Genomic DNA, 15,908 nt, shown 5'->3' on the forward strand with positions numbered 1-15,908 from the left:
GGATAAGGAGTAGGCTTGGGTTGGTCACCCTGAGGGGAAAGGTCCAGAACTGGAGCTCTGGGGGGAAAGTGACTCTGAGAAAGAGGCATACTCAAGCTCCGTAAGAAAGGACACCTTGCTGTTTAGAGCAAGCGGGCTGTGAAGATAGGCCTGGCCATCTGTCTCTGAAAGATCATAAACAGCCTTAAAAACCCTATGAAGAAGTACTAGTCTTAGCACATGGATGGGTTTCCATGAGTGGGAATCAACTGGATGACAACTAACAACAGGATATTCCTCCACCTTTCCATTTACCAGCAAATACCCCTTTTAAAGACTAGAAAAACAGTTCTGAGCTAGGAAGCCCAGAAATTGGGAGGAGAAGCCCTTCTGTGTACACATTTGGGTAGAGGGCCATTTTGCATCTTCTTTAATGTCAACTTCTTGGAATTCCAAGCTTGAAAAGGCAATTTGACTCTCGCTTTCCATAAAAACACAGTTTATTGATGTTTACAAAAACAAAAACACATGCAGGTTAGTTTTTTTAAAATATCCTCCCTATCCCCTACCCAATAAAAACCCAAACAGGACAGTGTATATTAATGCAGGGAACTGGAATGAAGGTAGAAGATGACATTAGATAACGGTGAGGGACAGAGCAGGAAAGCCTAAAGAAGTCATTGACAATTCCCACTAGGGCCTTGGTGGTGGTGGTGGTGGTATGCCATGGAGTCGCTTCTGACCCATAGCAACCCCATATAGGGTTCTGAGGCTGTAAATCTTTACAGGAGCAGAAAACCTCATCTCTCTCCCACACCAAGCCCTTGGGGAATAACCAATCTCATCAGCATTCAGCTGCATTCATTGGGTGGGGTGGTAAGAGGGTGGAGGCTCTTCCTAATCCAAGGTCGGAACCTCTTCTTCTTTTACCTCCTAGAAGTTAGAGTCTTACTGAGTCTCAGGTTTCCCATAAAGAGAGGTGGGGACAGAGGATTGTTGGTTTAGAATATGTCGCCCTCCCAAGATTCAGGCCTCTGTGCTAGGAGTGACCCCAAAAGGAAGGAGAGAAACCAGATGGCTTAGTCAATGAGTGGTTGGGCCATCACACCAGAGACCCAGTCTGACTCTGGGCAGGCATCATAATGGGCACAGCACCCATGCGGCTCAGTGCAGAGGAAGAAACCCCACCAGGGTTGGATGCTATTGGCTGAGAATGGTCCTCATCTGTCCTGGGCAGCCTTGGTGAAGGTAGGGCTTGGGTGTAGAGGTTGGGTGTGGGAGTTAATGTGCCAGGTCTTGGAAGGCCTTGAGATCGTCGGAGGGCTCGTGCTGAGGTGACAGAAGAAAGAGTCCCATTCTTGGAGATTGTATCTGAGCCCTTGGGCCAAGGCAGGGTCCGGGGAGCGATGGCATCCTCCCTAATAATCAAAGAAGTAATATGAAGTCAGAAGGTGGGATGTTTCTACATGCTTTGTCTTACCATCCCTCACATATACACCTCACTTTAACCATCCTCTAGCTCTGGTAGTGTAGTGGTCACAAACAGGGCTGCTAACCTCAAAGTCAGCTGTTTGAAATTATCACCTATTCTGAAAGAGAAAGATGAGGCTATCTGCTCCTGTAAAGATTTACAGCCTCAGAAACCCTATATAGGGTTGCTATGAATCAGAACCAACTCTATGGCTCACAACCACCACCACCACCTCTTAAAACCTGTCCAGAGGAATCAAATTGAAACTTTTCCATTAGACAGGAGCTGCCTGAATTCTTAAGGAGCTCTGGTAGCGTAGTGGTTACGAATCGGGCTGCAAACCGCAAGGTCAGCAGTTCTAAACTACCAGCTGCTCCGTGGGAGAAAGATGAGGCGTTCTGCTCCCGTAAAGATTAACAGCCTTGGAAACCCTGTGCAGGGTCGCTATGAGTCGGAACCAACTCCACGGCACACAACAACAACATAAATCAAACTAGGAGAGCCCCCATCATGGCAGAGATGAGGGATACTTACTTGATATCATTGGCTGGCTCCTCTAGGGCCTTGCTCCAACGTTGGTACAAGAGGAACAGCCCAACCAGCAGTCCCAATCCAACCAGAGTGCCCACAACAGCTCCAGCAACCACTACAGGCCCAGGCCCTGGAAAATCCTCGGTGTCAGAGAGAACAGCTAACTGTTCCCATCCCTCTCCATCCCAGTATACCCACTGCCACCATAAAGTCTCTTCCTCCCTGTTAAGACAAGGTCGATCAGAAAATGGTCAGTTACCATTTGTGCCAAACATTTGTACAAGCTCCCCATCCTGTTAATAACCAGAGGCCTCACAAAACAGGTTACCTCCCTTCTATTATAGCACCCCACCCCCATTCATCACTCTTCTTATCCACACTTACCCCTCTCACTGACCTGTGCTCACTTCCAGGGTGACGTTGCACTGGGCACTGCCTGCCTTATTATGGGCTGTGCAGACATAGACTCCAGACATGGAAACGGACAGGTTTGTAAGACTTAAGGACCCACGGATAACATCTGTAGACACAATTTAGTGCTCAGGTCAGAGACCATCTTTAACACAGAGAGAGAGAGACACACACACACACATAAACCAAACCCCATACACAGAAAATCCTGCTTCTCTTCTAGAATGTCCTCTTCTACCTCTCTGGGAGGTTCCTTGATGGAAGGAATGGGTGTGACAGCCAGCATACTGAGTTCTCTCAGCTGCAAAACTGCTAGCTCAAAACCCTTTTCCACTTCCACTCCTTAGTTCCCCCACAACTGATATCTGAAAGGAGGCTAAATAGGAAGTGATGCACAGAAAAAGCAAAACACTATTTTTGCTTTCATTTCTGGAAGGTAGTGTGGTGAGAAAGAAAGAACATTGGACTAGGAATTAGAAAACCTGGATTCCAGAATAGACCATGTGACTTTTAGCAAGTTATTTGACATGTCTGGATCTCCATTTCTTCATCTATAAAATAGGGGTAACATGACCTCCTTGATTGTATTAGAAGGATTCAATTAATTAGTTACTATAAAGTTAATATTTATTGGCTATTTATGAAAAAATCCCACCAGCAGCTCCATGGGAGAAAGTTGAGGCTTTATACTTCCACAAAGATTTTTTAAAGCCTTAGAAACCCTATATGGGGCTGCTATGAGTCATAACCAACTTTATGGCACTTAACAACAACGTACTAAAATTTCACAACAAACATATGAGGTAAGTACTGTTAAAATAATTTTGTTATAAAAATGGTCAAATGAAAACTATATACATACCACTTGGATCTGCCAATTGTTAACATTTTGCCATACTTTATCTATCTATCTATCTATCTATCTATCTATCTATCTATCTATCTATCTATCTATCTATCTAAACTACCAGTCGTTCTTCAAGAGAAAGATGAGGCTTTCTGCTCCCGTAAAGATTTACAGCCTCGGAAACCCCAAACAGGGTTGCTATGTGTCGGAACCAACTCCAGGCACATAACCACCAGGATCACCATCACATCTATTGCTCTATCTATCTATCTATCTAATCTCTCCAATATATCCAAGTAAATATTTCAGCATGAATTTTCAAGATATTAAGGACATTATCCCACATAACAACAATTACCGTTACCATGCCTAACAAATTAATAATAGTTCTTGAAAGCATTTAATCCACAATCCATATTAAACATGGTCCTATTGTTTGCAAAATGTCTTTCATAGCTGGTGTGTTCAAACTGGGGCTATTGATAACTTCATTTTACAAACCAGGAAACAGAGGCACAAAATCACACAGTTAGTGAGTGGTCAAACTGGAATTTGAATGCAGTAATCCAGAGCCATTGAAGAGCAAAGAGGTCAGCTTGAGGACTAAGGTATGCCTGACCCAAGTCATGGTATTTTCAATAACCTCATATGCATGTGAAAGCTGGACAGTAAATAAGGAAGACTGTAGAAGAATTGATGCCTTTGAGTTATGGTGTTAGTGGAGAATATTGAAAGTGCCATGGGCTACCAAAAGAACCAACATATCCATGTTGGAAGAAGTGCAGCCAGAGTGCTCCTTGGACATATTGTCAGGAGGGACCAGTCTCTGGAGAAGGATATCATGTTTGGTAGGGTGGAGGGTCAGAGAAAAAGAGGAAGACCCCAAATGGGATGTATTGGCCAGGTGGCAGCATGGATAGACCCAATGTGGCAACAATAGTTAGGTTGGCCCAGGATTGGGCAGTGTTTTGTTCTGCTGTGCATAGGGTTGCTATGAGTCTGTACCAACTCGATGGCACCTAACAACAACAATCCAGAGCCACTAGGTCATAGGAGCTTTCTAGTAAGGTAAGAATACAGTGAGGACATTTGTTTGCATCTGATAGGTCCCCTTTCTCCTCTCCCCTCCTCACATCATCCTCACCCTGCCATTCCCGCAATATTTTTCAGTATTCACTTCCCTTTCCACTCCAGTCCCTCTGGCACGTCTCATCTTTTCCCTTCCCCAGCCACAGTTCTCTCACCTAAAATGGGTGCAAAAAAAACCTGGGAGGATGGAGGCAGCCGCTCCCACTGGTATTGAGCAGCAGGCTTACTCCTTGGAGACTGGCAGCTCAAGGTCACGTTGCTCCCCACACGGGGCAAGCCCAGGAGATGGCAGGATGGAGGAGCTGGAGGAACTGGGGGAGAAGAGACAGAATAAAAACATACCCCAAGGAATCAATAGAACTTCTCGCCCCTACTCCTTTCCCCTCAACCCACATATTCTCTTTTGTGGCTGCATTTGTCCTCCTCCAATCCTTACCATTAGCCATTTGGAAGAGAGATCTGACTGACCTTTCCTGTGATGGGGGAATTAGAAAGTGTGTGCTTCTCACTTACCCAACACATTGAGTTCTAAACTTGTGCTGCTGTGGCCCCTACTTAAGAGTTGACCCTCATACACATTCACAGAACAACGGTAAGACCCAGAATCTTCTTCTTGGAGGTCCAGCAGACGAAGAGACACATTCCGAGAGGGCATGGAGTAGACCAGAGATGCTCGAGGAATGCTTGACAGGACCCCATTGTTGTATGCCAACACCTGGTATAGGACATAACACTTCTCTATTATTACATGCATCCACTGTACCCACAGGCTTAGCTAACCCTCTTTCCTTAAATTGGCATTCTGCAGATATCCTTCACTTGCGTCCATCCCTTTTAAACTGTACCAATGCCCACTCCAGCCCCCATCTCATCACCCCTGAGTCCCTTTCACCAGAATAGTTCTTGTTCCCCTATACATCATCTCTTCAGTTCCTAATTAAGGTGTTTAGAAAGGTGACATATGGGGAAGGAGAACTATTGTAAATAGGAGGCTGTATAGATTGCAGGGATAGACACAGGTTTTGGGTTTTGTAGAGCCTGAAATTTATACAGTAGGGAGACCTTTAAAACAAGATGAATTTTATTTTATTTTATTTACAAAAACGAATGACTATGTGAACACATTTTCCAGGACCTTAAAAGGAGCCCATGTACATGAGGAACTCTGAAAATGAAGTATAATTTACTTCTAGGTATGTCTGCTGTGATGAGAGAGGGCAGCTTGTGGAAAGTGAGAAGGGAAAGGCAACATACAGTAATCATCTGAAAAGTAGCCTATGACTGACAATCAGGGGCAGATTACTAAGTAAACACAAGCCAGCCTGTGCTTACCTTGCTTACTTAGTAATCTGACACTGCTGACAGTATGCAAACACAGAAATATGAAGACAGAAAGATGCTCAGTTTTTAAAAGTTATGTAACTTGCCCTAAAACTTCCCCTTTCCTCAATCCCCCAACTCCCAACACCCATTTTAAAATAAACTGTTTCTCCAGTTCCACTGTTTTGTGTGCTGGATTTGTAGAGAAAGTTGGGTGAAAGAGAATACTTGAGGAAGCGGAACAAAAACGGAACCGGTGAGGACACTTGGCTTTTCCCTAAAACTCTTTCTTCCCAGCTCCTCCCCACTAAATTGCCAGCTTTTTCCCATGCGCCCTCACTGGGCACAGCTAGTCACAGATGGAGTGCTTTTCTTCCTCACCTGTTTCAGATCCTTCCCTTCCTGTTCCAAGAACCAGATCACCAAAGGCACCTCCCCTGGCTGAGCCAAAGGCAACTCCCCTTTCAGGGTATACCACGCCGGCAGCACCACTTGCGCTCCCTCTACCGCCTGCAACCTGGAGAGGCCCGCCGGCACCTGCAACTGCAGCTGGGCCCGCGAAGGAGTCGCTGGGGAGAAGAAAGGCGTGAGCTCAGAAGGCTGGTTCCCTGCTCCTGTGAACCCCACCTACTGTGACCGTTGGAGAGGGTCTTGACAATCGCTCAAACATGGAGGAGGAACCTCAACAAGCCCCACCATTGGAGGCCTCCCGATTCATCAGGGACCACTGACTCAGTAACCTGCTTTCCATTTCACCAGGTGGGTTTGTAGCGGGATAAGGACCCCTTCTATTCATTTATTTTTATCCAGAGATTTCTGGGCACCAAAAAGAGGGGGCGGATGCCTGGAGGGGTGGGAAAGAGATCCAGCAGGAAGGGTAGATTTATTACTTTTGACCTCCATTATTCCAGAAGTCTTGGTGTGGTGCTATAGGATAAGCGCTGGATGACTAACCACAAAGTTGATTGTTCAAACTCACCAGCTGCTCCTCAGAAACCCTATACAGAGTCACTATGAGTCCGAACCAACTCAATGGCACTTAACAACAACACTCTAGAAGAGGACATGGAACTTGGGATATCATTGCTCATGTCAGTTAGATCTTGGTTGAAAGCACAGAATACCAGAAAGATTTTTACTTTTGTTTTATTGATTATGCAAAGGCATTCAGCTGTGTGGGTCATAACTATGATAACATTGTGAAGAAGGGGAATTCCAGAACACTTCATTGTGCTCATGCAGAATTGTATATGTGTATATATATTAAGGTGTGATGCTGTAGGATAAGCATTCGACCATAAGGTCATTTTGAACTACAAATTTGGTGATTCAAACTCAACAGCCACTCCTCAGAAATCCTATACAGGGTTGCTATGAGTCAGAACCTACTTAAGGCACTTAACAACAACAGCAACATATAGACCAAGGAGTCCTGGTGTGACACTGTGGGTTAATGCCACTGGACTGAAAAGTCAGTTTGAACCACAAGGTCCTCAGTTCAAGCTCACCAGTTGCTCCTCAGAAACAGGGTCGCTATGGGTTGGAACCGACTCAACAGCACTTAACAACATACAAATCAAGAGGTAGTTTTACAATCAGGAAAGGTGTGCATCAAGTTCTCATCACACTTATTCAATCTGTATGCTGAAGCCGGACTTCATGAAGAAGAACACAGCAGCATCAGGATTGGAGAAATGCTCATTAACAACCTGCAATATGCAGATGACAGAACCTTGCTCACTGAAATGGAAGAGGTCTTGAAGCACTAATTAATGAAGATCAAAGAATACAGCCTTCTGTATAGACTACAGTTTGATGTAAAGAAAACAAAATGCCTTGCAACTGAATCAATATACAACATCATGATCAGTGGAGAAAAGAATGAACTTGCCAAGGATTTCATTTTACTTGGATGCACAATCAGCGCTCATGGAAGCCACAATCAGAGTCAAACAAAGACCTCTTTAATGTGTTAAAGAACAAAGGTGTCACCTTGAGAACTAAGGTGTTCCTGACCCAAACCACAATATATTCAATTGTCTCATATGCATGTGAAAGTTGGGCAATGTATAAAGAAGACCAAAGAAGAACTGAATTATGGTGTTGGAGAAGAACATTAAAGCATTGTCATGAACTGCCAGAACAACAAACAAATTCATCTTGGAAGAAGTACAATCAGGCTGCCCCTCAGAAGTGAAGATGGTATGACTTTGAATATGTTATCTGGAGGGACTAGTCCCTGGAAAAAGACATCATGCTTGGTAAAGTAGAGGGTCAAGGAAGAAGGGGAAGACCCCCCAAAAAGTGGACTAACAACACAGTAGCTGCAACAAGATTCAAACATAACAATTTTGAGGATGACACAGGACCTGGCAGTGTTTTGCTCTGCTGTGCATAGGGTTGCTATGAGTCGGAGCTGACTAAAGGGCACCTAACAATAGCAACATTTGTAGCCTGCTTACACCTCCAATTTTTCTAGTCAAGAGGGAGTAGTAACTTTAGTTGGAGTTCCCATAGTTCCTCACTCCTTCATGCTTGCCTGGATGGGCAGAGAATGTTGGGAGGCCACTGGGTTACTGATTAACTCCGTGGTCCTTCTGAAATGCCTGAGCAAGAAAGAGGGCAGTGGCTCAGTGCCCAGGCCTTGCCTGGTACTACAGTGCTTCCAGGCTTCTGCTCAGTCCCAGTGGGTAGGCTTCTTCAGGAAGGCAGGGGGTTGAGACCCAGAAAGTTCCCAAGGACATTGTAGGATCCAGGAGATCTGGGTGGGGCCTTTCTGGGTTCTAGTAAATACAGGGACAGACAGAGCTAGGACCTGAAGGACGTCTCTTGACAATCAATTACAAACCTTTCTCAGTGTACATCCAGGGTTCAGAGGTGGACTGGGTGTTAGTTTCAAGAGGGGAGTGTACTCAATCAATGCTTTCATCATGGTATCTAAGGCACTCAATTTTTGATGTTCAGAGAGGGGATGGCATGTTAAGCCCTGTGTGGAATAAAGTTGGGATTGTACCTGGCTAGGCCTAAGGATGGTGTTCTGGTATGGTGCTATGAGATAATGCACTGGACTGCAAGGTTGGCAGTTCAAATTCACCAGCTGCTCCTCAGAAACCCAATTCAGGGTCACTGTAACGTCAGAACTGATTCAAGATCATTTAATAACAAGAAGTCTGAGGATGTTGGACTTCTACCCCTTAGCCTGCTCTTCCTTGTCCTCGGCACTAGGGTATGAAACACCATCACCCCGTGGGGAACAGGTGGCCATCTTTCAGGCACAGGCTGTTGACATACCTAACTCTCCTCCCTCCTAGTCCACAGCTGAAGACCTTCTTGGGTCAGGAAGCTGATCCCTGCCAGGATGTGCGTCACCCCCACCACTTTCCGGGTGCGTGTCTTTACAAAGCTCCATCTCTATTCCTTGGCTTGTGCAGCACGCCCTTTCCCATTTCCTAGCTAGTCCCTGTAGACTGGGCAGGAAACTTGTGCCTGTTGATAAGCCAGAAGACAATGAAGGGGGGAGGGTGCTAGACCGGAGACTCTCCAGGCGAAAACAACCCTCCCCTCAAGGAGTTTGATACCCTCTCAGAATTCTAGCCATTTGGCACTTCCCTGCCAGCAATGTTGGCTTTCCAGGACCTTTCTGCAGCATTCCATCCCAGTGCCCAGAAACTTCAGGTAGAGAAAGCTGCCTGGTCCTAGCAGTGAGCATTTCCTTTGCATAGGTACCCTTAGCAGTCTCCCTGAGGTCCTGCATTTATAATTTCACTTTGCAAAACCTAGCACCAAAAAACAGACCTGCTTCCATGGTGTAGATTCCGACTTTCAGCAATCCTATAGGGCATAGTAGAACTGCTCCATAGAGTTTCAGAGACTTTAAATCTTTAAGGGAGCAGACAAGCTCATCTTTTCCTGGGGGAGTGGTGGGTGGCTTTGAATTGCTGACCTTGCAGTTAGCAACCCAATGATTAACCCACTGTATCACCAGGGTTCCTTGCACATTGATAGCACTGGATACACTATTGGCAAATACTCTCTGCCCCAAACCTGCAGTTAGAAACTGGAAGATACTGGGGAGACCCCCAAAATTTACCACCCTCTGTCCTGGATGTATGCTGGAGGGGAAGCTCCCCAACTTGTCAACAGTTTTTGCTTTTAGGATCCATGGTGGCCATCGAGAGAGAAAAATAGGTTGCTTGGGTGTGATTGAAGGAGACAGGAGCAGCCCAAGAAAAGGAGTCTTCTGGCCAGCTGAGATCAGAATGAGGGAACAGGCAAAGGCCTATGGAGAACAAAAATGGGCGGGCTCCCCAAGGTTCCTATTTTTAGTCTCCCTCTTTCTCTGAGAAACTCCCCTAGCGGCCTTCTCACGCTCCAGGGGCAGCTAAGAGACTCAGAGACTTGTACACTAATGTTCAGTGCAGCACTATTCACAATAGCCGAAAGGTGGAAACACCATAAACAGCCATCTACAGATGGAGGAGCAGAAGCTTCTTTTGGAGAGCCCCTCACAGCACCCAGAGTGCTAGCCCCAGTGCTATTTAACCCCAAAGTGCTTTCTGTCTCTCATACATACAAACACACCTTCTTACAACCCATCCAGTAGGGACCTTGAACCAAACCCCCAGTATGACAAACGAATGCATAACTGGGACAGAAAAAAGAAGGGTGTAGATGAGCTGCAGATGGTGTCCAAGATGCCCAGGCAGCAAACTCAGATTTGCTCCCTTGTTTTAGAGACCTCCTGTACCAGCAGGGAGGAGGTGAGGGAGTTAGAGGTAGAATGATCAGGGCAAAAGGGAAAGAAGAGCTAAGGTTGAGGTTGGGAGAAGGGAGTTGAGAAGCTGAGGGATCCTGGAGCAGGCCCACCAAGCCCAGAAGGGCAGGAAGTTGTCCTAGCTTGTTACTGCCAGAAGCATGCCCTTGAACCTCACTTTGTCTGGGGACCCTAATACATCATACCAAAATACCATGAAGGCAAGGGCCAAGTTAAAGGGGATACAGTTGGGAGTTAAGCCCTCCTATCTCAGCCCTCATCACTGCAGTTGAATTTCACTCTATGGCCTTCTGAGTCTTATTCTCTCTTAAACCTTGGTGGCCTCCAACCTAAGGCTGGCCTGTCAAAAGCACCCTTCACCCCCATTGTAGATCCTCGAAGAGAATAGTGAGAAAGTCTGGAAAGATCAAGTGAATCAGTGTATAGCGGATATAGTTCCTACTGTGTCTTTCTCTCTCCAAAGATGGGACTGCTTTGGGTCAGGGGCTGAGTGCCCTCCTCAAGGTTTTCTACTCATGACTCATTGTAGCTCTGGTTCTTATTTTCCTTGTCCTTTTAACTCTAGAAACCAACAGGGGTCATGGACCTCTGTGTGGGGGTCACAATTCTCCTCTCAGTATCTGAACACGTCCCTCATTTCCTGTGTCTCAAATGACCTCATGGTCACACTTTTGGGGGCAACTCCCTGGATTCACAAGGCAGGAAACAGGGTGAGGGCCCAAGAGGAAGGATTTGGGCTACAGAATTGATGGGAACTGTAGTGGGCCTTGCTTTGGGGACAGCTCCCTAGATTCACAAGGCAGGAAGCAGGGAGAGGAGGCAAGACAGATGGTTTGGACTACAGATTGATGTAAAAAGTAATGCCTGTATCAAGTCTCAGGACTAGGGAATTCTTCCAGGGTTATTGACATCCACTAGTGTGTGTTGTCAGTGGGTTGGATCTGGCTAAATCTTTCTTTTTAGCCAGTGTTTCTGCTAGGGTGGAGTCGGTGGAAGTGGAATAGGGGTGAAGAACGGTCGAACAACTCATCCTAGACTTATCCAGGTTTGTCTAGGCGATGTCCGGGGAAGGGGAGAGATCAAAGGTGAGAGCCCTGTTTACCCAGCCCCCCTCATCAGCGCCCCAAATCACCTCTCCTAGGATTGGATTCACCCCACCCCCAGCACAGTCCTCTCCTGATCCCATTTTTTTCACTCACCGAGGGCACTCAGCCCCAGGAACAAAAACGGCAGCAAGTTAGCCTCCGGCGGCCCAGGCAGGAAAACCATGGCCTTCCCTGCCCCGATGGAGTTATGGGTACTCACTCTGGGACACACCGATCAGCAGGTGCCAAGGCAGATCAACAACTGGGTGGGCCCAGGAGCCAGGCTACTGACACCAAGGGCGGCTCCAGTTCGAATCTGCCTGTGTGCCGGGGCTGGGGTGGGGACCGACAGGGACAGGAAGGCGGGGCATTCGAGGGGGCGGAGAGGTCGCCGTTCTCTCTGGCGAGACGTGCTGGTGACCCGCCGTGGTGGGGGAGGGTACTCCCATGGTCGGAATCCCGAGGTCTGACCCGGCTAGGATGGAGGGTATGGGTGGATAAGTCGTGGCGTCTTCCTGAGTCATCCTGGGGTACCGTGAGGTAAGAAAGCTCTTGAACAGACACCCTACGCCATACTCTTACCCCTGTGCGGGTGGGGCAAGAAGGGGACTAGGGAGGGCGAGAGGTTTGGGGATTGTCCAATGTCCGGGTAACATAGTCAAAGACCAGCAGCTCTGGTCTGACTAATGACTCTGAACTTTTAAACCTATAACCAGGGCGGCCTCCCTAAGGGGGTTAGTCAGGGGTGAGGGGCGATCTCTCTAAGTCCCGAGTTTAGCAGTACGTGGGGGCAGAACAGCTGGAAGGAGTCCGAGTGCCTGCGCAGCCTGGCCCATTCTCCTGCCCCATCAACCGCTTTCCCAGAGCCAGGGACGGACCAAGCAATAGGGAGCTTGGAAGAAGTAGCTCGCGGTCTCAGACCAAGAAAAGTTCCGGAAAAGTTGCAGCCACGCCCCCTCCGCACCCAAAGTGGGAACTTAAACCAAGCGCTGGTGGGTCGGCGGTTTTGATGCAGGGACCGTTTCCACCTGAGGGCGGGGGAAGATAGGTCTCTGCGAATTTTCTGGACTCGCTGCAGTCTATTGATTCCATAAGGCAGAGCAGAACTGCTTCATAGGGTTTCCAAGACTGAAAATCTTTATTCAGAAACAGACTGCCACATCTTGGCAGCTGGGTTCCAATCGCCTATCTTATAATTAGCAAGGGGCTTTTTAGTTCTCTGTAGATTGCCGAAGATTGCCCAGTTTTTTGTGCTTCTTACCACAAGCAGGGAATCCTAGTGTGGCTGTGGGCTAATGCGTCAGATTGTAAAGTCGTTTGAACTGCAAGGTCGGTGGTTCAAGCTCACCAGCAGTTCCTTGGAAACCTATAGAGGGTCGCTATGGGTCAGAATTGACTCGACAGCACTTAACAACAACCACAAGCAGGGAAAATAATGGCCTAGAAAGTTGAGCAGGAAACTGATGAAACAAGTTCGGCTCTCAGTTCCATCCCTCAGGAAAGAACAGCTTTATACAGACTGGGGAGAGAAGGCAGTGCGGTGAAGGGCGTATTGTACAAAGTCCGTCAATTTTTTCCTTATTCCCAGTTTCTTCGCTGCCTCTCATTCCTGCAGCGAACGGTTCAGGCCTGCTCTGATCCTTTAATTCCCGGAATTAGAACTTGTTCACGGAGAATTTAATTTAACCGCCTCCTCCCCAACCCCCCAACTCCCCCATTCAATCAAAAGGCACTTCTCCGCCCTCTGGTGGCCGCTGCTCTCTTAGAGAACTGCACGCACCTGTTACTGTTGCTTTGTCCAACAGATACATACCAAAAAAAAAAAATTTTTTTTTAATGTGTTGCAAACATCCGAGCATAGTGCAACAACCAAGCAATGGTTACAGAGCGCACAAAGCATAACAACAAATTTCTGGCGCTGCCTGCTGTGGCTGACTAAGAAATAAAGAATCCAGGTCTCCTGGATTCCATTTAGTCTAGTTATGCTCTACACTAACATCGCTATGTATGGTCTTTGTGCATTCACTGCCCCAAACACGATCTCAGCTGCCTCTTGTTAGTGTGACTTGCCTGGATCCTTTTCAAATAAATACCTGTCATGCAGTGGCTCTGAACAATGTCTGTGCAAATATTAAATTGCTCATTGTTGTTGTAAAGTGCCTTCGAGTAGGTTCCAACACTTAGTGTCCCTGTATAGGGTTTCCGAGAGGGTGGTGAGTTTGAACTGCCAACCTTATAGTTCAAACATACCTTGTGGTCCAGTGCTTTATCCCACAGTGCCACACCCCTGAAATTTAATACTTGGTAGCTCAATAGCAGCAAAGACAGTAGATAACTGCCTGGCCCTACAAACTTGGAATTCTCAAGTAGATTAGGAGAGAGGGAAGAGGGCAGTTTGTGGGTGTTTTTTTGTTTTGTTTTGTGCTTTTAATCACATTCAAATTTTTCCTACCTTTAGTCTACAATGAACGCCATCTCTCCTTTGTTTCCAGACTAGTTAAGTCATCCCAAATAAGAAAACTTTTCAAGGCAGCACACTCTTTTGGTTGTAACCAATGAAAACCAAGGGATGTAATTATAATGATTATGCTCATTCCTTATCCAGTGCTTCTGTATCTAACTTTTTCCTTTAGAATTCAAATAATTTCACCATCAGAAATAACGCTGTAACCAAGGTTTGTAGACAGAGAATGTCTTTATGTGACAGACAGGCAGTCCCTACCTGGCCCCATCTTGATAGCCTAATACCCTTCACACCACCTCAGCAAGTGTTGCCTCAGCAAAGTAACCCAATCCTCTGGGGTAATGGAGGTCCATGGCCTCTTTGAGTATCCTCCTTCATCACATGGCCTGCATGGCGAGTGTTTGGGCACAAGGCTTGTGGTCTGTAAGGAAAGTCATGGCCCATGGCTTGGATTGGCTTTTTAAAACCTGGCCCTCAGATGGCAATGTCCTGTAGGTGGGCTTACCTGTGAGGTGTCAGCCTGAGAGTAGGGCATGGGGGGGAAACCGGATTAGATACTCATTGCTGTGCTATTCCCATCCATAACCCCTAAGAACGTTCCTCATGTGGTGTTGTAGGATAATCACTGAACTGTTACCCATCAAGTCAGTGGTTCAAACCTATTAGCTGCTCCTCCGAAACCCTGTATCTAACCACTTCTTTTTTTCTGACCCTGAGGCAGTCAAGAAGTTTTTGTTAAGTGCAGTTAATTCCAACTCACAGTGACTCTGTGTACGATTTTCAAGAAGCCACTGGTGGGTTTGAACCAGACTTTGTTTAGCTATCGAGTGCTTATCCTACAATGCTACACCAGGACTCCTATTCAAGTGGTAGAAATTAGAAAAGTGAGACCCTTACTGAGAGTTTTTGCAAAGATGTTCTTTACCTTTTGGTATAATGAGAATGTTGGTACAGATGTCCTTTGATTGGCTGGGACAGTTTATATAAACCTGTTATGTACAAAAGCTGCTGTGCTTATAGTTTCATGTTAAAGAATTATAGGTCAACTGAATGACCTATAATTTTTGGGGGGTTTTGGTTTTCTCCCCCTAAAGTACCCTTCATCTTACATTTCTAAAATCTTTTCTAATACTGATCCTGATGTTGTTAAGTGCCATCGAGTCGATTCCCACCGATTGCGACCCTGTATAGGGTTTCCAAGGAGCAGCTGGTAAGCTTGACCCACCGACTTTGCAGTTCAAATGTCTTTGCAGTCTGACACTCCTACTTGGATTATAGTGTCCTACTTGGAATATAGTGTCTCCATGATCCGTAGCTCAGTTATAAAGCTTAAAGTCTAAATAGTCTCATTCTTTGTTTTTCAATCAATGATCATGTCATATAACCATGACTCATCTGTCAGTTTGTCATACTGTGGTGGCTTGAGTGTTGCTGTGATGCTGAAAGCTATGCCACCAGTGTCATAAATACCAGTAGGGTCACCCATGATGAACAGGCTTCAGTGGAGCTTCCAAACACAGACAGACTAGAAAGAAGAGACAAGCCACTTCTGAAAGGTTACCTAATGAAAACGTGAAAAACAGAAGAACATTGTTGGATACAGTGTTGGAATATAAGCCCTCAGGTTGGAAGACACTCAAATTCAACTGGGGAAGAGCTATCTCCTCAAAGTAGAGTTTACCTTAATGATGTGAATGGAGTTAAGCTTTCAGAACCTTAATTTACTGATGGAGCACACAACTCATAATGAAGAGAAACAGCTGCAAACATCCATTAATAATTGGAACATGCTATGTACAAAGTATGAATCTAGGAAAACTGGAGGTTGTCAAAATGATGTGAAACACATAATGATAGATATCCTAGACATTAGTGAGTTAAAATGGACTGGTATTGGCCATTCTGAATCAGACGGTTATATGGTTTACTATGCCTGG

At 46.1% G+C, this 15,908-nt stretch overlaps 1 protein-coding gene across 1 annotated transcript; it reads right to left on the reverse strand.

The window, feature by feature from the left end:
* Positions 1–1,081: 1,081 nt before the first annotated feature.
* On the reverse strand, positions 1,082–11,691 carry ESAM (endothelial cell adhesion molecule). The gene is made up of 7 exons (XM_006867652.1): positions 11,622–11,691; positions 6,030–6,217; positions 4,842–5,043; positions 4,484–4,639; positions 2,379–2,501; positions 1,985–2,111; positions 1,082–1,397 (listed from the first exon to the last, which is right to left on the reverse strand). The coding sequence occupies exons 1-7, from the start codon at positions 11,689–11,691 to the stop codon at positions 1,082–1,084; spliced, it is 1,182 nt and encodes a 393-aa protein (XP_006867714.1).
* Between the last annotated feature and the right edge of the window lie 4,217 nt (positions 11,692–15,908).

Source organism: Chrysochloris asiatica, unplaced genomic scaffold, assembly GCF_000296735.1.
Source record: "Chrysochloris asiatica unplaced genomic scaffold, ChrAsi1.0 scaffold00107, whole genome shotgun sequence".
In the NCBI taxonomy this organism is placed as follows: domain Eukaryota; kingdom Metazoa; phylum Chordata; class Mammalia; order Afrosoricida; family Chrysochloridae; genus Chrysochloris; species Chrysochloris asiatica.